Here is a 25,562-nt window from a genome sequence, read left to right as displayed (position 1 = left end):
AAAGACTATATAGAAAAAATGATTGTTTTCTTTTACTATTTTTATGCATTCGTGTCGACGATCGTAACAAGTTTCGATCTTTTTAAATTTGAAATTCGCGGCAATTTACTGCGTATATCGATATATCGATATTTTCCATTTCTCGAAAAATCGATATTCTGCAGTTTCAAAAATCACGAAATGTACTTTAGAACAATTGTTTTTTATATTAGAAATTGGTAATTATAAAATCATTATAAAACACGAATTAATTAAATATCAATTTTAAATTCTGTTAATAGTTAATATATCTAAATTGAAATACATTAATTAACTTAATGATGTATCTATGATAAAATGAATCAACGACGATAGATTTTGACATATCTAAAGAAGTGATCTGATTGGTCGATCGCTCTACGAATGTACTGTTTTCTGATTCACTCGCGTACTTCACGTGGTTCCGTGATTGGATAATACAAAATTGATTTTTTTCGTCAAAAGAATGATAGTGTTAAGAAAGAAAATAAACAGTTTTTTATCTTTTTCTTTCCGGAAAAGCTATAAAATATTTTTTCAAAAATAGAAACGAAGTAAACAACAATGGAGAAATATTTATACTTGAGAGGTTTCGCATAGATTTCTTTGAATTACTTAATGTAATTTATTATATAATCTAAAAAGTAAACAGTATAATAACAAGTACTGCATAATTTCTTATCGATGTAAGAATATTTGTTATTATAAAAAATAATTAAGAAATAATGTTGATTTCAATGCTAACGTAATCGCGACTGCGCAATCAACCGAAATAGCATAATCCCTTGTGCGTAGGACGTTATACTCCTACTGTGCGTTGTGTTAACCTCAACAACGACACGCACACGACACACAACACAAACAACACTTATATGCACATACACGCACACATATATACATACATATACTCATCCAGAAAAAGTGGTTGAGCTCCAGAGGCGACCTTAACGAGTTGCTTTAAAGAATCTCAGGAAGAAAAATGGTAGTAAAACGTAGTGTTTGATTCACAGTCAAACGACGCCTTTGTGGGGTGCCTTTTAACAAGAAAGAAATAAGAAAATATATTTAGTTTTACGTGCCTTTTGTTTTTATTTCTATCTCTTTCTTTACTGTTCTATCTTTCTCACTCAATTTTCTACACATCCCCTCTCAGTTATTCTTTGTCAATTTTCTCTCTCTCTCTCTCTCTCTCTCTCTCATTTTTATTCTCATCCTCTCCCTTTCTCACTTAACTCTTGTAGTCTCTTACTTGCTCGTATCTAAGATTCGCACCAGTGACATTTCATTGTCATACATGTGACAAATTAAAACTGTTGTTAAAAATAAATAAAAAAGAATGTCGAAACCTAGTGATAAACAAAGTTACGCACAGACCTACAAACTAGTAGTTGTGGGTGGTGGTGGTGTTGGAAAATCAGCTATTACAATCCAATTCATTCAAGTAAGTACTTTTTATGGTCACTAGCTCTTATGTTACTACACAATAATCAAATGTATAAGTTACGTGTTCAAGTACCAATCAGCATCGTTCTCCAAGTAACACCATTCATAAATTGTCCGAAAGGAAATGAATTAACGATCAATTTTTTAACTATGATCTCATCCTCAGTTATTTAAGTTTCAACATTTTCTCTATTTTCTACTAACGAAACTTATTTAGAGAACTTGATGACGTCAAAGTTAGTTATACGTTATTTTGATAGACGATATCAATGATACGAATGTTCTTTCATTTAATGATTATGTCATACAAGCACACACTATTGTCATATATGGTCACACTTAACTTTATCTCATCAATTGATAACACTATAATACATTGTAAACTATTTTTTTTTCCTTTTTCCTTGTATTATATATTTCATTTAAATCATAGTATATATAATCTAACTACATTTAATAACAAACCCCTTTTTTTAATGGTGCATTTTATTAATAATTTATTTTTTTATAGAGTTATTTTGTAACTGACTATGATCCAACGATTGAGGATTCGTATACCAAACAATGCGTCATTGATGATGTTCCTGCAAAACTTGACAGTAAGTTTCAATCAATATTTCTATATTTAATATTTACAATAATATTCAATTGATTATTTGAATTTTATTTGAATTTTTAGTATTGGATACTGCCGGACAAGAAGAATTTAGTGCAATGCGTGAACAGTACATGAGAAGTGGTGAAGGTTTCTTGCTTGTATTTGCAGTAACGGATCATTCATCGTTTGACGAAATTTTAAAATTTCACAGACAAATTCTCAGAGTGAAAGATCGTGATGAATTTCCTATGCTTATGGTTGGTAATAAAGCTGACTTGGATCACCAAAGAATTGTAAGATATATTATACAAATTTATGAATGAATGATACTATATATCAATGCTGAGATTTAATAAATTCATTTAACTCATTTGTTTAATGTATATATATATATATATATATAATTTTGATATTATAGATATCAGTTGAGGAAGCACAAAATATGGCACGTCAGTTGAAAATTCCCTACATTGAGTGTAGTGCTAAGTTAAGAATGAACGTGGATCAAGCCTTTCACGAATTAGTTAGAATTGTTCGTAAATTTCAATTGTCCGAAAGACCACCGCTTAAACCAAATTATAAAAAAAATAAAAAGAAATGTTGCATGCTATAAATATTTTCTTAGCAGCGTTGCAACATTTCTTTTTTTTTTTTCCCAACGCCTAATACAAATTGATGACAATTTGATGAGAAAACATTATCGAAACATCGATTTCTTTTTTTTAGTAAACAATGCAATGAAGTATATATATTGCGATTATTTTGATATTAACGATTACATTAAATGAAAAGGTTAAAGTAATGAAGAAGAAAGAAAAGTATAAGAAAACATTTTAATATGTGCGAAAATCTCATTAGTTATTAAAAAGAAAAATTATTGTTGAATATGTGGACGATAGATAAAAAAAAGAAAGTTGAATTTAAATTATTTTATTTTAAATGTTCTATATATTGTATTATAATCTAAGAAGATTTCTTATAAGAAATAATCAAAAATTCGAATATAGTTTTTTGATCATGTATTTGTTTCGATATCGTCGATAACGATAATATAAATCTGTTTTATAAATCTGCTTTATTTAAAAAAAAAAAAAAAAAAGAAAAAAACAAGTAACAAAGTAACACGAATGCTATGTTATTATTATATAAACAGATTTATAAAAATAACAGTAATTGCTTTGATGAATTTTACTCATTATTTATATCAGAATTTACATTGTAGGATATTAATTAATTAATTACGTGTGTATATTAACCGAATTTTTGTGACAAATTTTACATCGATAATAGAATGAAAGAATGAATAGTCGTCAAAAAATATCTCAAGTATTCGAAAGTATTCTTGAGTAAGGATAAAACGAAACGAAACGAAAAAGACAAAAAGAAAAGAAAAGAAAAGAAAAAAAGAGAAACAATTTATATACATTTCATTTGTACCTCTTCTCACAAAAATAGTACAATAACTCTTAACGTTTAAGTAGTATCATTTAACCGAGTATTCTCTTGTAGATCAAGAGTCATTTTTATTTTTAAATTAGATTTAAAGATAATTCTTTCGCATAATTTGCACAAGATTTATTACCAGATATTTTAACAATGTATATTTGTGTAAGATTTTTTTTTTTTGGTTTGTTATATACTAATGAAATTAACTTAGCAATAACAATAGGCGATACTATATAATTTTAAGTTTATGTGCAAATACGAGAAATGCTGCAATTTTTATCAAATCTTTTAAAAAGAGATGTTTTACAATTATTAAAAAAAAAAAAAAAAAAAAAAAACGAATCAATTGAGTATACGAATCAGTTGAATATTAATCAGAGTTAAATAAAATCTGTTGATTTAAAGTTGATTTATAATATTTTAAGAAAAATGAAATATATAATATTTTATATTTCATTTAGATTTTTTAATTGACAAGTAATATAAGAAAAGAAAAAGAAACAAATTAATGATATGTCCCTGTTAATGGTTTTACCTTTTCGTCGCCTTTTGACAAACAGGGATTACTGTGAGGGGATATTATTACTCACCCTCTCCACGGGGTTTATTCTTATTAATATTATTATTATTATTATTATTATTATTATTATTATTATTATTATTATTATTATTATTATTATTATTATATATATCTCGATGTTTATGGAGAATTATTTATTTGTTGATCTATACTCGTTTTGTCATTAGGATAAGAAAATAATGAATAATAGAAGAATAATAGAGAATTGAAACCAGTAATTATTAATTATGGGGCCAATAACAAATGTAACGCACAATTAATTTTTCTAAATACCAAGTTATCTATATCTCAGTCTTCTGTGTAACGAAATAGATATTAATACGATCGATGTAACACACATGGTATTTTTTATAACAATATAATGTATTTGATATAATCTCTTACAAATATTTAGAAACAGTGAAAGCAAAGAAGAAACATGTAATCGTTCGTCAAGTTTTTTCCAAAAAAACAAAAAAGTATATTTTGTACTTAACTTAAACAAACAATTACCTGTCGATATCACGTGAAATGTGCTCTGTAATTCATGATAAACATTATTGTCATACGTTTATCTTTGTTGTGTATAATACTATTGAAAATAATTCAATTTCCCCGCCATTCTTTTTCCCGCCATTTTGTTTTGAACGTTCACTGTACATGCGTCAATTTGTAATCAAGAAGTCATTAGAATTTATTTATTTTTTAATTTGTCACGATAACTTTTATATTTAATAATTAACGATTATGACCAACATTTTTTTGTAATAGATTTATTTTATTAAAATATATGTACATGATTAATCGACCACACTAATATTAATGAGAAAATAATTAACGGTAATATAATTACGATAATTAAATGAATATCTTTTTATTTGTATTATTTATTTCAATCTTGTGTTAATAGATAAGAACATACTTTGTTAATTTTAACAACGTAATAATATTGAAAAAAAGCAATAACTATTATAAATCAATTTAAAGGGCGTTAATTCTCACTGAAAAGACGCGCGAGTTTTTACAAATTTTCAAATCTTCAGATTAATTGAAAAATACAAGAGATAAGAGTGATTTTTTAATCATATCTAAAAATATAATACTAAATCATATTTCTTTATCGTCACGTTTGACTTTTAATAATTTATTTCCTTGCAAAAACAACATAATTATATCGATGGCGATTAATGGCATACACATGCAAACACGTTCAAATATTTTTCTTTGCTTGAAATGAATAAATATCGAAACAACATTCTAAACAAAATTATTATGATTCTTCGCGTGACACAAATATTTGTCAAATTACAGGATTTTCATGAAAAATCAAAAGTATGTTAATAAAACAAAAAAATAAAAATGATATAACACAACATAAAGATTAATATCATATAACGTGACATAACGTTTAAAAGTCGTCCTGTTTGAAATCGATTATCGAGATCATCGGTCCATGGGAAAACCCAGTAATGATTACTGCTCTACCTGATGCTACGGAACATTCACCCTAATTTAGCCGTGGTACGATCGAAGAAGAGCAGCAAGGTGGTCAGACGGGATTCCCACCGTAGCTATTCTTGACCAGACCAGGCTAATATTGAATCTGCTCAATTACTTCCAGCTACGTTACTACACGTTCAATGTATAGCTATAAGTATAAATATCATCTCATCGATATCTCTCTCTCTCTCTCTATCATTTTTTTTCTTCTTTTACATTATCTCTCGAAAGTAGTCGTATAGAAGAAGAGGCCGATGATCATTTTTATTTCTCCTACTTCTTCTATCCCTTCCTTTTCTTTCTCTATCTCTCACCTTACATATATATATATATTTATAGAATTATATATGCAATTTTATGCGTATATTTATAAATGGACTACGGTACAAGTATATACACGTATACACGTGTATATTTACATATGTGTTCCATTCTTTTTTTTTATACTTATTCAGAATTCCCAGTAAAAACCATGTTTCCATAGTTTACTCGATTACTTCTACACACGCCCTCTCTCCCCCAGGCCCCTCCCTCCCCCCGGATATATTATCGTTACGCGATGCGGCCTTCGCCAAGGCCCAAGCAAGCAACTAATCCTTTGTTTGCAAAGATATTCCGAGCCAAGAAAACCAGTTCTTCTTTTACTACTGCACTTCAACGACTATGAACATTAGAGAGGTGTACGTATAGGTATACGCATATGTTGTTACTTGTTGTTGTTGTTATTATTCCTTTTGTTGAAGAGACACTGATCGTTATGTGTTGTAAATGGCCAAACGAAAACCGGGAAACGATAAAATCCCTCGTAATCATGATTATTACGAGAGGAGTTGGATGAGGGTGAGAAGAAAGGAAGAAAGGAAGAAAGGAAGGAAGGAAGGAAGACAAATAAAAAAGATAAAAGAAGTTAGGAGGCGAGAAAAATGCAAAAGAGGAAAAAAGATTGGGGAGGGAGGTAGGTAGGTAGGTAGGTTGGTACGAGTCGAGGGGGTAGCTGGGGGAGAGGAAAGGGGTTGGGGGGGAAAAAAAAGGTCGGTAGGCGCCGTGTCTCGAAGATGTTAAAGGGTGGAAGACCTGCTTGTTGCGAACGAACAGGAGAGAAAGAACGGACGTTCCTTCGAGTGCAAATTTATGAAGGAGGAATATCCGATTATCTGAACTCCAGAGAAATATAAGGGAAGAAAAAATTGTCTAAACGTTCATTTTATTCGTTGGACGACCAATCTTATCCATAATTTTTTTTTTTTTTTTTATTTAAACCACGATATGTTTAACCACTTGTCTATAAGATAGAACGAAATATTATTAACGTGAGAAAAATTGATATCGAAGTTTTTCATTAAAAAAAAAAAAAGAAAAAAAAAGAAATAAAGAAGGGACGGTTCATTTATCTTATTGTTAATGTTTTATTCATATTTATTATTTTATTTGTTCTCTCGTACTGTGTGTATATGTAGTATGTACTTACTACTACGTTTATTGTTTAGATGCGATACACACACTCTGCGAACGATCAAGGTCACGCTGCTGCTTTTTACTTCTTCACCAAGTGGAGAAGAAGGGAGAAGATGGTGCACGAAGAGGAAGAGGAATAAAAGGACGAAGAGAAGAGAAAGAAGATACCGGGGGATAAAAATAGCCACACTCGGTGAAAAATAAAAAGTAACTGACTGAGATGACCACCGGCCGATGGATGTATGTAGAATAAAAAGAAGAAGAGTAACCAGGAGGAAAAGGAGAAGGAGGAAGGAAGAAGAAGAAGAAGAAGAAGAAGAGAACGAAGAGGAGAATGAACGGACGAACGAACGGGTCGAAATAAAAAGAATAGAAGTATATCAAAAACAAGGACCGCAAAAGGGGGCCCTACGAGATTGAAGATGGTACAGAAAAATGAGAAGAGTGAGAAAGGAAAAAAGGGGTCGGTTGGGGGCAGAGGGGAGGGAGATGATCCTCATGCTATTTTTGTACACTAGGATAATGTATACCTCCCTTCCTTTCACCCTACAAAAGGTGCTTATTTTTTTGCTTAAACTTGCGCCACAATAAATATGAAAAAAGAAACGAAGAAAAAAAAATCTACATAAAAGAAGAAGAAGAAGAAGAAAACGTGCATATGAGAGTTCAGTGGTCGTGGTCCAAAAAAGAAAAAAAGAAAAAGGGACTCGGAGGAATGATCTTGTAGCAAGTATCAGCACCCTTATGTTAGTTTCTTCTTCTTGGTGTTTAACTTTTGGGTATTTCATAAACGATCATCATCTCTTACGAAACCTGAGTAACTAGGCTTAGAGCTAGGTAACTAGTCAGTCAGTTACCTAGCACAAATCCCTCTTTCATTCCTCGTCTCGTTTATCTAACGTTCTCGCGTGTTAGCGGGATTCCAGAAGCACTTTTAGTCGATCGTAGGCGCCAGTAGTCAACGAGGACGGACGATCATCGTGCACGCGAGCAACAACTGCAACAAGTAAGAAGAAGTTCGCATGACAAGGATGGTATATTTCTCTGTAAATGCAGAAGAAGTAGAAGAAGAAGAAGAAGAAGAAGAAGAGGAACATCTTCCTTTTTTTCTTTCATTTTACACTTCTTCTTCTTCTTCTTCTTCTTCTTCTTCTTCTTCTTCTTCTTCTTCTTCTTCTTCTTCCTTCTTATGTTATACCTTTTTTTGTTGTTTTATTGTTGTTGTCGTCGTCTCTTCTTCTTCTTCTTCTTCTTCTTCTTCTTCTTCCTCTTCTTCTTCATGTTACTTCGACCGATTCTGGAGTTCAGCAGCAACGTAATGCCTGGACGACGTTAGCAATGCGACGCTGCTGTTGGCCGATGTAATGCGGCCGAGGGCAACCTTCGGCCGTTCTCAGACAGGGCCGAGGATTGAAGGAAAAAGAAGAGGGAGGCTCCGCCGGGAGAGTTGGAACGGGTTCTATCCTCCGGGCCGGGTACGCAGAGTCCAGTCGAAGACTCACGATGATAGTGAACGCCCGATGAAGAATCTTCCCCCCCGTCCAACTTGAACGAATAGACAGTCCGCGACTGCCCTGTCGAACTCGAGCGCCCCAGGTCAGTGCACGTTCCTCTATCTATCTATCTCTTTCTCATTCTATTATATAATTGATTTTTCTATGACATAATAACCCATTAATCTTAGGTACCACCCATTTTACATTCAATTTTTTTTTTAAATATTTTATCGCAATTTTTTTTTTTGATCTTATCAAGTAATCATTTAATTTGGAAGGAATTAGAATTTGATTTAGAAAGATAACAAAAAGAAAAAAAAATAAATAAATTTTGTAACGTTTTGACGATCGAAACCAATTGGCGGGAGTTGGTAGCACAATCTTCCGGCTTTTCAATCCGCGAAAGTGATCTCTCAAGCTCATTTCGTAACTATCTAATGGTACGGTGTGTTTTCTACTAAAGGTAACACAAATTACCTGAGACATCATTGACTCTCCATCATCTCTTCTAGATAAGATTAATATGTTAACGTTATATACATGTATCTTAGCTTGTTCTTTCTTTTACCGATCGACACGCATTTTCTTCTTCTTTTTATTCTGCTTCCTCTTCTTCTTCTTCTTCGCTTCGTCTTCTTCTTCTTCTTCTTTTGAATATATATATTAGTTATTCGTAGCATAGCATTGGCGACGTGTTTACCGTGTAATTATAGACGTCCGCGGCCACGGTGCCGCCCGGCACGAAGTCCTGTCAAGGGAAAACTTTCATTTTCTATCGAACGATCTTAGCTAGGCTTAGCTAGTCTAAGTCATTTGCAAATTAACGTTGTATTTGTTTCATCTATGAAACGCTTCTAAGACACAACTCTTTGATATACACATTGATAAACACGTTCCTCTTACGTACATCTATATATATATGTTTTATATCGCATACATGCGTGTACACACGTACTACGTTGATATAAAAAAAAATAACAATAATAATAATAATACTTTAGTGTCTATATTGTATAGAATAAGATAAAAAGATGTTTGTAGATTCACGTTCGATGTATCTTTCTCTCTATGTATGATTATTCGTCGCATAGTCATTAATTCATTCGTCTGTTTTTAATTGTACATAGTAATTGTACGTATGAATAAAATGGAACGTATCGTTCATATATATATATATATATATATAGATGTACATCATATTATAACGTTTCGTTCTATTTATTATCTTTATCATAGTAATTTATATATTTTTTTCTTTATTTAAATCAATTTTTTGTACTCCTTCTTCTTCTTATTTATTCACTTGTTTTTAAATTTAACGATATTATACATTTCACTGTATTACATTTTTATCGATAATTTATTAACGAAATGTTAATTTACATTTTTTTTTTTTTTTTTTTTTTTTCGATATGAGTTTTATCAAGTAAAAAATGTCAAATATTTGCCTGGCAACATTTTCATTAAAATTTGTTATCGAGTTCATTGATTTAGAAAGTTTTTTTGTAAATCAACGAATCGTATTTCTTCTTTTTTTGTTTTATTATTATTCGATAATCGATCATTCAATGATTCGTTAATCATCTATCGAATAAACGAAAACTTGTACCATTGGATAAAAATGAAATTGTTATGAAGAAAAATTTGTTAAATATTTGACTTTTTAACGATATTTTTATTAATTTGTTATTGAGTTTATTGATTTAGAAATTTTTTTTTTTTGTTTAATTCGACGAATCACACTTCTTCTTTTTCTTCTTTCCTTTCGACTCCATAATCGATAATTTATGAATGAAACGAAAATTTGTTACTTTAGATAAAAAAAAAAAAATGAAATTATTATCTTGAAAGAAAACAAAAGTCGTCAAATATTTGACTTTTTTTTTTATCATTATTTTTCATTAATTTTGTTATCGAGTTAATTGATTTAGAAATTTTCGTATTAATCACACTTTTTTTCTTTCCTTCTTTTTTTAAATTTTTTTTTCTTTTTCTTACAATTCGATGATTTATCGAATTTACGATTAATTAAATTACTTTCGGGAAGAAGAAGAAGAAGAAGTCAAAAACAAAATGGTTCTTTTTCAATTTTTTTTTTCTGGGTGTTCTTTTTAAATGGAATTCCATTGGTAGAGGTAGAGTAGCATATTCTTAGAAATTGGGTCCCGAGAAGTGTGCAAAAGGCCTCGGTCGTCCTCGAGGAATTATTCAATAACGGAAGAAACGCGATAGAAGAAGAAGAAGAAGAAGAATAAGAATAAGAAAAAGAAGAAGAAGTGTCTGCCCTCCGGCGTAACTGTAAAACGAAGATTCGTAAAGTGAAATAACCGTTTATATATGTATATTTATAGACTTAAATAAATCCGGTCAAAGTTTGATGTCATTTTTAAAAGGTGATAAAACGTAAGTAATCTTTCTTCCTCACGCGGACATTAAAATTTTTCAATTTTTTTTTTTTTTTTTTACAACGAAGAAGTCTAACTCCTTTTTTTCCACTTTAAAAATGAGAAAAAATGATAGGCTAAAAAAAAAAGAAATATAAAAAGAAAAATGTCGAAGCACAATTGTTAATTCTTGTTGTTGTTGTTGATAAGCTAAAAAAAAAAATATAAAAATAAAAATGTGGGAAGCACAATTGTCAATTATTTTTTTGTTGATAGAATAAAATAAAAAGAGAAATGTCGAAGCACATTTGTTAATTTTTGTTGTTGTTGTTGATAGGCCAAAAAAAAATATAAAAAGAAAAATGTCGAAGCACAATTGTTAATTCTTTTTTCTTTTTTTGTTGATATGCCAAGAGTAAAAAAATAAAAATAAAAATAAAAATGTGGGAAGCACAATTGTCAATTATTTTTTTGTTGATATGCCAAAAGTAAAAAAATAAAAATAAAAATAAAAATGTGGGAAGCACAATTGTCAATTATTTTTTTGTCGATAGGATAAAATAAAAAGAGAAATGTCGAAGTACAGTTGTTAATTCTTTTTGTTGTTGTTGATAGGCTACAAAAAAAAAAAAAAAGAAAAAAAAATAAAAAGAAAAATGTCGAGCACGTAAATTTTTGTTTACTCGTCTTTAACACGTTTATGATTAAATTATTATCATCATCATCATCATCATCATCATCTTCGAAAGAGATTCTAATACGTCAGTTTTCATTTAACAAGTGAATCGAGTTAAACGTGAGTTGTCAAATAACGCACGTACGTAAATTTATTTTTCTCACGTTTAAAAACGTTTCGTTGTTTTTTAGGCAATCAAAGTTATAGAAGAAGGATTAATAATTCTTTTTAAATATTTTATAGAATGTTTAAAAAAAGGGAAAAAGAATTATATATATATATAAGAAAAAATTGTTCCTAATGATATTTTAATTAAAGTTCAAATTAAAATTATCTTCGTAAATCTAATCAATTTTTTTTTTTTAATTTATTTAATTACGTTCGTAATTCTGATCAATTTATTTCTAATTTTGTATCCACACAATGATAGTTAAAAGATTTTATAAATCCGAGTACCATGGTTTTACTCATGATTTTTGTTTTGTCTGAATAAGGTTATTTATTTCTAAATATTACAAGTGATAAACGATCCTTACAACAATTTAAACATTAAATATATATAATAATAATAGAATTTTTGGTGATCTTCTTTGGTAATAATTGTTTAGTTATAAAATAACAATTTAATAATGCAAAAGAATAAAATGAAGAAAATGAAAGAAAGAAAAAATCAATTTTATATCTTCAATTAATAATTCATGTATTATTAAATTATTAATTAATAATAAATGGTTACCCTTATAGCCAGTATTTTGGGAGGAAAAGATTTTGTTTCAATTCGAATGAATAATAATGGGGATGACAAAAATTTGAACAAGAGTCCTCTCTTACTCACACAGATTCATTGACTCAAAGTGATTTTCCAAATTGGAATAGAAAAAAAAAAGAAATATTATCTATTAGTAAAAAACAAAAAAACAAAACATTTAATCTTCTTTTTACTAAACACGCTAGGATTCCCCCTTGTTTGGAACGAATATAAACCCCCCAATAATAAAGATCGTGGTCTGCTGGTGGTGGTGGTGGTGGTGGTGATGGTGGTGGTTGTTGTTGTACCGGTGGTGGTATAATATCTATCTATATCTATGGTGGTGGTATATCCCAAAGAAAATCTTCTCTCAAGAGAGATAGAACCAGTTTTCATTATTTTTTGCGAATGGGGAGGAATGGGTAGATACTTAAAGGGTTCGCGGACAACTTTACCTAAGGTCTTACCTTATGGTGAAAACAGAGATAAAAGAAAAATACAAATGCGGTTTATAAATATAAATCCGAGAAAATGCGCACAGTAATTAGCGGGAACGTGTTTTTACTAAGAATAACCATAAATGGTGACAACGAAGACGACCATAGGATATTTAAGTTCTTCCCCCCTGAACTGCTCGTCCTATACCAAGGATTTTCTAGATTCTACTAGCGAATTATTTTCTTCTTGTTATTTTTATTTTATTTTGTTTTGTTTTGTTTTATCCACGTGGTATTTAAAACGTTTCAGAGATACGCAACTTATATTACGTGTTAGTTTATTTTTTATTTATTTATTTAATCGATAACAAATACCATCACATATATCATATATAATACAATATAATATGAATTAATTACGTTTTTCTATTTGATCGATACCATATAGAAAAATAATTGTTTTTATATTTAATATATAATTTATAATTCTTATTTTAATGATATAATAATTTTTAATATAATAATATAATTTTTTTTATTTAATTGAAACCCCATATTATATATATACTATATATAATACAATATAATATGGATAAAGTATTTTTTTTTATTTAGTAGATATCATATATAGATAATAATTTTTAATATAATAATTTTTAATATAATAATTTAGTTTTTTTATTTAATGGATACCCCAAACCATAAACCATATATAACACAATATAATATAAATAAACTATTTTTATTATTTAATTGCTACCATATATAAATAACAATTTTCAATATAATAATATGATTTTTTTATTTAATTGAAACCCCATATTATATATACCATATATAATACAATATAATATGAATAAAGTATTTTTTTTTATTTAATAAATACCATATATAAATAATAATTTTATAATATATAATATTTTAATAAATAATAATTTTTAATATAATAATATAATATTTTTATTTTTTTAATCGATACCATATATAAATAATAATTTCTAATATAATAATTTAATTTTTTTATTTAATGGATACTCCAAACCATAAACCATATCTAACACAATATAATATGAATAAACTATTTTTATTATTTAATTGCTACCATATATAAATAACAATTTTCGATATAATAATATAATTTTTTTATTTAACTAAAACCCCATACTATATAAACCATATATAATACAATATAACATAATACAATATAATATGAATAAACATCTATAAATAAAACCAGTGATCGTAATTATTATTATTATTATTATTATTATTATTATTATTATTATTATTATTATTATTATTTTGAATGGAAATTGGACACCTTGTATATATCTACATTCACTTGCGCGCATACGTGATGGAAATGATGAAAACAAGTCAATTGAGGTACGGAAAATACGTTGCTAGAAGATACGCAACTTATGTTAGTCGGATAAAATATTCTTCTAACTAACTCGCATAAGCTTTGAAAGTAGAAACGTACGGACCGTTATAGACTAAACGTGTCTGCACACAATTTGGTATATTCTACTGACTTTGCTTGTTTACTCTCTCTCTCTCTCTCTCTCTCTCTCTCTTTCTCTATTTCTAGCAGAGGTGAATTTTTCTGGCTATTTCCTTTTTTTATTTGGATAAAAGAAGCCAATATAGTGGAATGTATATAAAGTAAAGTAAGTTGAAAAAAAAATCAAATAAAATAACTAAACATATATATAGATATATATATATATATATATAGATAGATAGAGAACCATTAAAACCAGTAAGATATGTGTGTAAATGTGTGTACGTATATCTGTGTGTTACGTTACTCCCTTTTTTGTTAAGTTTACATTTTATGTTAGCATATTTAAAAATATATTTTTGTTTGACCAATTATCGGTTATTCTCATCATCGTGTACGTCAATTTTTCTTCTTGGATAATTAATTATTTTTATTTGTTTAACAAATTCTTTTTTTTTTTTAATATTTTTTATAATTTAAAAAATAACGTACGAATTCGGTTTATCAACGAAAAAAACGAACGAAATAGTAATAATAATCAAGAATTATTATTATTATTATTATTATTATTATTATTATTATTATTATTATTTGGTACGTTTTTTTCTTCCCTTCCTTTTCCTCTTCGTCTTCTTCTTGTTGTTCTTCTTGTTCTTCTTGTTCTTCTTGTTTTATTTCTTTTTCTTCTTGTAAACTATCTCTTCCTTCCTCTTCTTCTTCTTCTTCTTCTTCTTCTTCTTCTCATTCCTTTGATTTATATCGACCTTAACTTTTAAATCATTTCGTGACCATGTAGTACACCATTACGTAAATCAAATATTATTATTATTATTATTTTCTGTTTCTGTTTCATTTTTATTTCAATAAAGAAATGATCGATATATATATTTTTTTATTATTATTATTATTATTATTATTATTATTATTATTATTATTATTATTATTATTGTTTTGTAGAGACAAATTCATTGATAAATTGTTTTTCATTTCATATGACTTACATTCATACATTTGATTCATACGAATTTAAGTAAAAAAAAAATGAAATGAAATAGTTACAAATAAATTAGTGTAATAATTTTTATTTCAATAGAGAAATGATTATTCAAGTATATATATATATATATATATATATATATATTTATTATAATTTATATTAATATTAATATTAATATAATTAAAAATAATATAATAATAAAATAATATTAAATTAATATATAAAATAAGTAAAATAATTAAAATAATAAAATAATATTAATATAATTAAAAATATTAAATATATTAATATCAATTAATATTATTTAATAATTAATATTATTATTAATATTAATATAAATAATAAATAATATTATAATACAATAATATTACATTAATATATAAAATAATTAAAATAATATTAATATAATTAAATATATTAATATTAATTAATATTAATATATCTATATTAATATATATATATAAATGTATATTTTTTTATTATTATTTTTTTTTTTTTTTTTTTTTTAGAGAACGATCCATTAAAGAAGAAACTAACTGAAAGAAACAAAAACAAAAAAAAAAAAGCTACAAATAACATACTACAAAATACGTTTGCTTTCTACGATTAGCTATTTGTACGTGTGATATAGTAGTAGTAGTAGATCTCTCTCTCTCTCTCTCTCTCTCTGAATCGTAGTAAACTCGAGAAAAATAGAAAGAAATCAACATTGAATGAGAATGAGAAAGAGAGAGAGAGAGAGAGAGAGAGAGGATTATATACGTGTAATGATTAGAGTGAGAGTAAGTCTTTATGTGAAAAAAAAAAAGGAAAAAAAAAAAAAGAGTTGCTACGAGTCTTACGAAACTTTCGATCGTGGTTGTGCTTAGGCTCGTAGACTAATACAACAGATCTAATGCTTATATTTACAACTAATAGAAAATACTAATGTTCAAATGTTTCATGATATCAAAATTATTTATTAAATTATTTAATTTGTTTTTTTTTTTTTTTACTTAAATTCGTATTAATCAAATGTTGTTTGAATACAAGTCCTATGAAACAAAAAATAATTTATTAAAACACATAGAAAATAGTATTACTCTATAACCGATTTATAAATCTTATGTATTATATTATATATATATATATTTAATAGCAGCACTGATTCGTAACGATACAATTTCGTTCGGGAAATATGAGATATGTGTGTGTTGCATAATGTTTACGTAGTATGCTTCTCTTCTTCTTTTTCTTGTATTTTTTTTTTTTTTATAATATCCTTTATTTTTTATCCGTCAATGTCGCATGTCGATTTGATTTCAAACGTAATAACACACATCAGGAATGTTCAAGGAGTGGGTGGGGGGGGGAGAAGGAGAGGAGAATAATAATAAAATATTTATATAAAACATTTGAAACTCATGAAAATTCGAATGAGATAAATGGTGTTGAAGAAGAACGATTAGTGATACCCATTATATCAATAATAGTAATCGAAAATGAATAAGAAACAGACAAAGAGATTTATTTATAATAAATTAAAAATAATGCAATATAATACGAAGAAAATGTTCAATTATTGGAAATAATACGGGGAAAAAAGAAACAAAATTAATAGAGATGATTTTTGTTATTAAATGTAAAAAAAAAAATGTAATTGAAGATAAAGTTAAAACAAGTTTATTAAATAACAATTAATATATTGGAAGTGGTACTAAAAAAATAAAAAAAAAATAAAAGCGAATGGTTTTAAAAAAATATTATATTATATTATAAATATTAATCATACAATGATTAATTCTATTTTTTATTAATTCTATTTTTTAATAATTTATAATTTATTAATTCTATTAATTATTGGGTCAAATAATTAACTAATTTGTAGTTAAAAATATATTTAATAATAAAATAAATATTAGTTATATATATATAATTAATTAATATTTAATTTGGTAAAATAATTAACTATTTTTTTTTTTAGTTAAAAATATATTAAATAATAAAATAAATATTAATTAAATAATTAATAAAATATTTAATTTCGTAAAATAATTATAATTACTTTGTAGTTAAAAATATATTAATTAATAAAATAAATATACGTAAAATAAATTAAATAATAAAAAATAAATACAAATAAAATTAATTAAATAATAAAATAATAAAATTAAAAAAAAAGACAAAATAAATAAATTAATACAAAATAATTTGTTAAATATTTAGTAAAATATTATAATTAATTATATTTAAAAAAAAAAATATTAAAATACTAATAAAAAAAAGGGACCCTATAATATTATAAAAAAAAAACACAAACAAATAGAAAAATACGAAGAAAAGGTTAATTAATTCGCGACAAGGTATATCCCTTTGCTATTTCACGTAGACAGGTATCTACATCTCAATCCCTTATACAAGCAGGTCTTCTTCGTGAATCTTTTTTGTATTTGATTCACGCTTCCTAGCTTTATATATCGCGAGTCAATATTTTACGGGTCACGTGTATCTATCTCTTCTCTCTAAGTAAGCGTTCATTCCTCTTCTTGAACTTTCCTCGCACGTAGATACACAAATAGCGATTTTCTTCTTTGGTTTCTATTTCTTTTTTTTTTCTCCCTTTGGTTAATCATCGTACATAGTAAACGGAGCACGTTGAGGTTACGGTTTCAATGAACGAGTCTTCTAATGAAAATTACATTTATTCAATACGTACAAACTCGTGAATCTGATTTCCCATGCGAGAGAAAACAACAATTTCAGATATTTATTCCCTATGCAACATTCAAAAGTAGTATTATAGGATTTTTATCTGTAAACGTTTTTAAAGTGATGAACTTGTCTTTTTGTTTTTTTTTTGTTTTTTTTATTTTTTAAACCAGTTGCATGAAGTTTTAATAGAAGATATTCTATTTCATATTTGAAGATTATGATACATAATTTTTTTATATACATATAATCAATTTTAATATATTGACATATTAATATATATAATATATTTATGGTATTTTCATATATTAATATAACAATTATTATTTATTAGCATATTAGTATATATAATATATATTTATAATATTGGTATATTAATATAACAATTTTTATATATTGGCATATTAGTATATATAATATATTTATAATATTGGTATATTAATATAACAATTTTAATATCTTGATATATTAATATAATAATAATTATATAATATCGGTATATTAATAAAACAATCTTAATATATTGGCATATTAATATATATATTATATTTATAATATTGCTATATTAATATAACAATTATTATATATTAGCATATTAGTATATATAATATATATTTATAATATTGGTATATTAATATAACAATTTTTATATCTTGATATATTAATATAACAATTTTAATATCTTGATATATTAATATAACAATAATTATATAATATTGGTATATTAATATAACAATTTTAATATCTTGATATATTAATATAACAATAATTATATAATATCGGTATATTAATAAAACAATCTTAATATATTGGCATATTAATATATATATTATATTTATAATATTGCTATATTAATATAACAATTATTATATATTGGCATATTAGTATATATAATATATTTATAATACTGATATATTAATAAAACAATTTTAATATATTGACATATAAATATATATATATATATATATAAAATATTGATATATAAATTATATATTAATTATTATCACTTACAAACAACTGATTGTATCTTAAATAGTTAATAAAACTTTGATCAATATTCTTCTATAATATATCTATTAGAAAACAACATTTTCATGACAATGCAACAACAACATTAATGCACGTGCGATATCTTCTAACAATCTATTAAATAGGAGAACGTATGACGTATGAGTAATTATAGTTAGATCTCACAATCACCTATGGATATCATTCTAAAGAGATTAACTTTTTTCCATCGATTCGTATATTTTATAGAAGAAAAAACAACGAAGGAGGAAGGGAATAACAAGAAACCTATTAACAATATTCAATTTATTCAGGAAATAAAAAAAAGAAACAGAATTATTTCTTTCAGTTTCTTTTTATATATATATATATATATATATATATATATATATATATATATATATATATATATATGTATATATATAATTAATTATTTTTTTTTTTATATAAGGAAAATCCTGCTAGAGAACAATGATCAATGTTTAACCCTTTGACTGCTAAAGGCATATATATACGCTCTCACAAATCCATCAATATACTCGAAAGTCGTATAAATACGCTCTCACAAATCCATCAATATACTCGAAAGGCGTAAATATACGTTCTCTGTATTTTTTTTACTATCACACCTTTATTGCTGTTTTACAGATTAATTTTACATGGAATTTATTGATATGTAACGTAGTAACTAAATTACTTTTAACAAAATTAAATAAAAAATTCACATTTTTATTATATTTGCCATTATTATCTGTTTTGGTTAGCTGTCAATAGAAAAATAGTCGCAGCGACTCTGACATGCGAAAATCGCGCGCGCCCTCTATACTAATGGATTTAATAATAATAATAATTTTAATTTTATTTTATTTTTTTTTTTAAATTGATTTTTATCATTCAATCTTCAATCGAACAGTTCAGATGTGTCGAGGACACGGTTAGGTAATACATCGTTTTAATATCGATAATAATCTTTCTTTCTTTGCTTTTTTTTTTTTCATTAATCTTCTGTATATATATATATATATATATATATATATATATATATATATATATATGTATATATTCTTTCATAGATATAAGTACACACATATAAATTCTTACTATTCTAAGTAGGTGTTTTGCATGCATAACAACATCATCATCATCATCATCAACGAGAGTCAGAGTTGTTTCATTCTAATATTTTTCACGTAAAACATTTTATCTTTGATTTTTTTCTCCAATTACCCCCCGCCCCCTCCTCCCAATTTTGAGAATTTTCCAATTAATAATTAGAAACATAACTTTGACAAATTTTTTGTTTTAAATGATAAACAAATATAAAAGATGATTACTTTTATCTTTAATCGAAAGTAGATTAAAAAGTATATTTCAATATTTTAAAGAAATTTCATTTAATAGTTAACTCTAACTTGTTGGTCCCTTTTTCTATTCCTTAGAATATTTTATATATTATTTAAATAAATAATATAATATATAAATATATATATATATTATATTTATATATTTTATATTTTATATTTATATATTTTTTATTTATATATTATATTTATACATTTATATATATATTTTATATTTTACATCCTTTTTATAGTTGGCCGATTGATTAACGAAGTAATCACGAACGATTTCCCGTTACTCTACTCAACAACAACTACAACAACAACTACAATAATAATAAGAATCAGTAATAGTAGAAATTAATAATATTCATCAATAACAATGTCAACAACAAAAATAACGAAGAACGTTAGCGGGAAAACGAAGATGATACCACCGGACGGGGGTGGGGTTGGGTTGTATTAACCTCAGCCCTTACAGTAAATTTCCTCATCCCTGGAACCGTCAAATCCTTTGGCGTTCTCTTCGTCGAATTCCTTCACGTTTTCAAAGCATCGCCGACAGCAGCATCCTGGATGCCGGCACTTTGTTATTTTCTTTATAATTCATTGGGTAAGTTGATTCATTATTTATCAGATAAACTTTGATCTATTTGCATAAATTATAAAACACTTTCAATTAAATTGATATAACTAACAACACACCTTTGGAATTAAATTTATAAAATTATGCGTGAATGTATGACTTTTATTTATTATGTTGATGTTATCTTTGTTTGATAATAGGTCCCTTGTCGAGTATTCTATCAACCAAGTATTCTTACAAAGCCGTGACATTAATTGGTGGCGCATTTGCTGCTACTGGAATGATGCTTAGTTATTTTGCTAATTCAGTATCTTATCTTTACGTCAGGTGAGTAGTAGTAGAAGAATAAGAAGAAAACAACAAAAAATTACAATTTACATATATTATTTTTGTATGTGTATAAATATAGAACATGCACGTGTGTATACATGTGTACACATACGAATAACATAATATATTATTATGAATTTATTTTTGTGTTTTTTTTTTTGTAGTTATGGTCTAATGGTTGGAATCGGTGCTGGTTTATCATTTCCACCGACGGTTTATATCGTCACTGCGTACTTCCAAAGATTACGTGGTTTTGCCAATGGCCTTTGCATTTCCGGGAGCGCGATCGGGACTATAGTATTACCACCACTTCTTCAATATCTTCTTGACTGTTTTGGATATAGGTGAGTTGTGAAAGGATACAAAAAAAAAAAAATAAAATATCAAGAGGGAAGAGATAGAATCACGTTAGAAAGTCGAACGATGCACTTAGATGATCAGAAAATAGCATCCGATGTAATAATTGAGCAGTAGTAGTTTGCTAGCTTACTCGTTCGCATAAATGCGAATATAATTGCTAGAGTTAGTCGTTTAAAACATTTATTATTTCTAAGACATCTTAATGGTATAATAGTGATGTCATTAAATAAACGAATGGATCATATTTCATGTTTCTATTCGGGGCCCAAAGAATTGTGCAAAAGAAAACTTTTTATATATAATTAACTTTGTGCATATTTTTATTTTATATTTCTTATATATTTTTATTTTTATTTTTATTTTTATTTATATTTTTATTTTTATTGATTAAAAAGAACATCAACGATAGCTTTTTGTTTCTTTCATTATTCCAGAGGCGCCGTGCTTATTATGGGTGCTTTAACATTGAACACACTCGTCTGTGCATTACTTTATCATCCCGTTGAACAACACATGATTGCAGTACCCATTGAAGAAGGTATCGATAACGATGCATTAAGTTTGGACGAACCTATCGAAGAGAAACATCAATCCATCGAACCGGCAAAATTGAATTACATCGTTCAAGATGAGAAATTAGAAAAATTGGATAATACGACTAAACAGGTGCAAAATTTAACAGAATTGTTGACTATGTCAAACAAAAAAGATGAAGAAGTAGAAGAAGGATCTGAATTGAGCAAATCGAACGAGAAAGAAGAAAGGAAACAGGATCAATGGATAGTCAAGGATCAAATAATGGATATTGGTAACGAAGAAGAAGATGACAAGGTGCAAAGGAATGTTCAACAAAAATCCGAAGAAAAAGAGGAAGACGTTAAAGAGACTACGAGTAGGAACGATGGAAAGGTTATTGATAAAAAACAACTAATCACCAATGAACCGTTCAATTCTCGTCAAATGAATACAATGTCGGATAACGGTTCTTCTAACGTATTAGGATTATCGATAAAGATGCATCTACATGAAGACAACGAGTCCGTGAAATTGGACAAACCCGTGCAAGTAGAAATGTCAACGTTTAAGTCATCCAAATTGGAAATTTCATCGACGAAGGAAAAAAGTAAAAAGAAGAAAGTTGAATTACAATTTGATTTCAGTATGTTAAAGGATCCGATATATCTGGTCATTTTAATTTCAAACTCAACGTCGGCTATCAGCAATACAAACTTTATGATACATTTGCCGTCATATGCCAATTCGCAAGGATTCGATCAAAATTCATCGGCCCTATTGTTGTCGGTTGTTTCGGCACTTGATTTGATCGGTAGAATAAGTGGTGCTTCATTGTCAGACATTGACTTCGTACCGAAATATTATTATTTCGTTGGTGGTCTTGGTACCAGTGGGATTGCATTAGCTTTATTACCAATGGCCGACAGTTATGGGATGCTATCATTCTTCTGTGCACTATTTGGTCTCTCTTCCGGCATGTACATTGGCATCACTACCGTTATCCTAGCTGACATGCTTGGTACCGAGAAACTAAGTTCCTCATATGGAATCTCGCTGTTCGTTAACGGTGTCCTACAACTAATCGGACCACCTATTTGCGGTGTCGTATTCGAACACGTTGGTTCTTACAAACCAATTTTTTTGGCATTCGGTATTATACTTATACTGGGTACTGCTCTTTGGGCTTTGGTACCTTTGATAAAAAGGAACAGTAAAAAGAAACTCGAAAAGGTATAACGATTATAATAAAAGTGTGTTATGTTATACAAACTGATAGAACATTCTAGCGAATGAGAAGGTTACTGATTATGATTAGATGTTTTCATTAATCATTCGTTCGTGCAATTTTTGTGATTTACATCATTCCAAGGAAAAGTATATACAAAAATATGTTCGTAGTTAAAATGAATAAAAAAAAAAACAACAACAACAACATATGCAGGGACTACGTAAGCGTAGTTAATATTACAATTTACATATATATATATATATATATATGATAACTCTCACAAGAATGTTGTGAGCATGTCACTCTCAACATTTGTTAGAGATGTGTGTATGCTCGTAATCAGTATTTAGCGAATTAGAATTCACGCGAAGAATCGTTTTATATTTTCGTTAATGTTTAATTACGAAAAAAAGCGATTTCACAATCACAACGTGCGATTTCATTTTGAATTATCGTCATATTATAGTCATTCATTGATCATTGCAAGTGGTGGACTGCCCGTCTAACGTGACAAAAACATAATACAATTTTTCTAAGAACCAATGTTAGTGTTTATGCGTTTCCAAATATAATTACAAGAATTTATATCAGGCGAATCGTCGATGTATTATTTTCTGTCGTTCGTAATTATGAGATTGTTTGTTTTTTTTTTTTTTTTTTTTAATATTTTTTTTATGATTTAATTTTTACGAAAGATACGTCGAGCTGATATTTTGCTCTGACATTAATAGTATAGTATATTCATAGTATCTTTAATCTAATTAATTAGTTACTTATAGATTTCTGAAATGAATGTTTTAATTATAAAATATTAGGTGACATAAATTTCCATAGAAATGTGTTACTCAAAAAGTGAAACAAAATCTCGGTTGCAACATGTTGTTGTTAAAATAAAAAAAGAAACAAAGGAACAAATATTTAGAGATTATAAAAAAAAAAATAAAAATAAAAATAAATTTTCTTTAACGTTCGACGATTTTATTTGTTTTGTTTATACATTAACGATTCACACAGATGCTCCGAATTTTCTGGGTATTCGTAAATATCTAGTCACGCCTGTGCGAATGTACAAAATGCTGCTGCACGCGCGAGCTACCTAAAAATATTTCTTAATTACTGTTAAAAAAAAAAAAAAAAAGGAAAAGAAAAAGGAGAGAAGAGAGAGAGAAAAAAAGAAAAATAAAAAAAAGATAAATCTCATCGATGAGTGAAAACGCGTGGGAGAAAAAGGTGTGTTTAAAAAAAGAAGAAGAAGAAGAAGAAGAAAAAAAGAAAAAAAAGAAAAAAAGAAGACGTATAACGCGTACGTGGACTCGACACTGTGAGTGCTGAAGCTAAAAAAAAAGGGGCGTATTTGTTCATAAATAGTTCTTCGCACTTGGATTATTCGCTTATCTGGTAAAAGAGTATCCGAGATGATATTGTGTATGTTTAATATAGCGTTGTGTGACGAGATATATGAGAAAAAAAGAGAAAGAGAAAGAGAAAGAGAGAGAGAGAGAGATTATGCGTTCGAATAATATAATAATTCATTAATAATTATTTCTTTATTTCCGAAGCGCTTATCTATCTTGCTTTAATTATTATTATTATTATTATTTAGACACGCAATTGCCATCTCAATGATTACAAATATAGTTATATGATAATTTTGTCTTTTTGTAATAAAATAAATAAAATAATATGTCAAAGAAAGTAAAAAAAAAAAAAAGAAAGAGAGAGAAGGATTAAAAAAATAGAATGGAAAAATCAAAAATTTTTGGTATACTTTTCATGATACTTTAAATATGCCGTCTACCTCAAACATTATTCATCAACATCATTTTTAAACCCACTTACATGACGTAAAACCAACCTACACACGTATAATCATATGTGATAGAATTATAGAACGTTGGTTGACATTTTGAACAGTATTGTCAATGAAAAGTATGACTACTGTAAGTAGAATAGCATATTCGGCATGTCTAACCATTACCGTCGGCTGTTTCTATATTCTGACTACTTAAATCTCAGTCTGATCATTTTCGGTACTTACTACTGCGAAACATTCAATTCCTTTCTATTTTATTTCGGATCATCAGTAAAATCAGATTTGTTTAAGGAAGTTTTATTACGAAATGGAGAGTAATAATATAATTAAAATAAATAATAAAGTTCAATTTTTATCATTATTTATAAAAATATTTGATTTGCAAACATTTTTTCAAGTGTTTTATTATTTACTTTCTTTGTAATTATTATA

At 27.1% G+C, this 25,562-nt stretch overlaps 2 protein-coding genes and 1 long non-coding RNA gene across 3 annotated transcripts; 2 read left to right on the top strand and 1 right to left on the bottom strand.

The window, feature by feature from the left end:
* Positions 1 to 487: 487 nt before the first annotated feature.
* On the top strand, positions 488 to 4,638 carry Ras64B (ras-like protein 2). Its single transcript, XM_015335807.2, has 4 exons — positions 488 to 1,459; positions 1,973 to 2,060; positions 2,141 to 2,352; positions 2,478 to 4,638. Exons 1-4 carry the CDS (start codon positions 1,355 to 1,357, stop codon positions 2,670 to 2,672), a joined length of 600 nt encoding a protein of 199 aa, XP_015191293.1. The 5' UTR covers positions 488 to 1,354; the 3' UTR covers positions 2,673 to 4,638.
* On the bottom strand, positions 2,698 to 8,361 carry LOC107074406 (uncharacterized). Its single transcript, XR_001476885.2, has 2 exons — positions 8,218 to 8,361; positions 2,698 to 8,016 (listed from the first exon to the last, which is right to left on the bottom strand). It is a non-coding gene; the product is annotated as an uncharacterized LOC107074406 (long non-coding RNA).
* Positions 8,270 to 24,283, top strand: LOC107074405 (monocarboxylate transporter 12). Its single transcript, XM_015335808.2, is given in 6 exon segments — positions 8,270 to 8,615; positions 20,552 to 20,737; positions 20,740 to 20,910; positions 21,084 to 21,210; positions 21,378 to 21,557; positions 22,008 to 24,283. Coding segments are annotated over 5 exon segments (1,854 nt in total). The 5' UTR covers positions 8,270 to 8,615; positions 20,552 to 20,679; the 3' UTR covers positions 23,326 to 24,283.
* Positions 24,284 to 25,562: the final 1,279 nt, after the last annotated feature.

The sequence above is a fragment of the Polistes dominula genome, unplaced genomic scaffold (assembly GCF_049000335.1).
Source record: "Polistes dominula isolate Pdom_NZ unplaced genomic scaffold, Pdom_raw_medaka contig_79, whole genome shotgun sequence".
NCBI classification, from domain to species: Eukaryota; Metazoa; Arthropoda; class Insecta; order Hymenoptera; family Vespidae; genus Polistes; species Polistes dominula.
This window is presented reverse-complemented; position numbering and strand designations above follow the sequence as displayed.

What these genes read in the sequence shown, in the direction of transcription:
- Ras64B (XM_015335807.2), top strand. Translation starts at nt 1,355, where the DNA reads ATGTCGAAACCTAGTGATAAACAAAGTTACGCACAGACCTACAAACTA. An exon ending in TTACAATCCAATTCATTCAA is followed by an intron (nt 1,460 to 1,972) that starts GTAAGTACTTTT and finishes ATTTTTTTATAG; the next exon opens with AGTTATTTTGTAACTGACTA. An exon ending in ACTTGGATCACCAAAGAATT is followed by an intron (nt 2,353 to 2,477) that starts GTAAGATATATT and finishes TTGATATTATAG; the next exon opens with ATATCAGTTGAGGAAGCACA.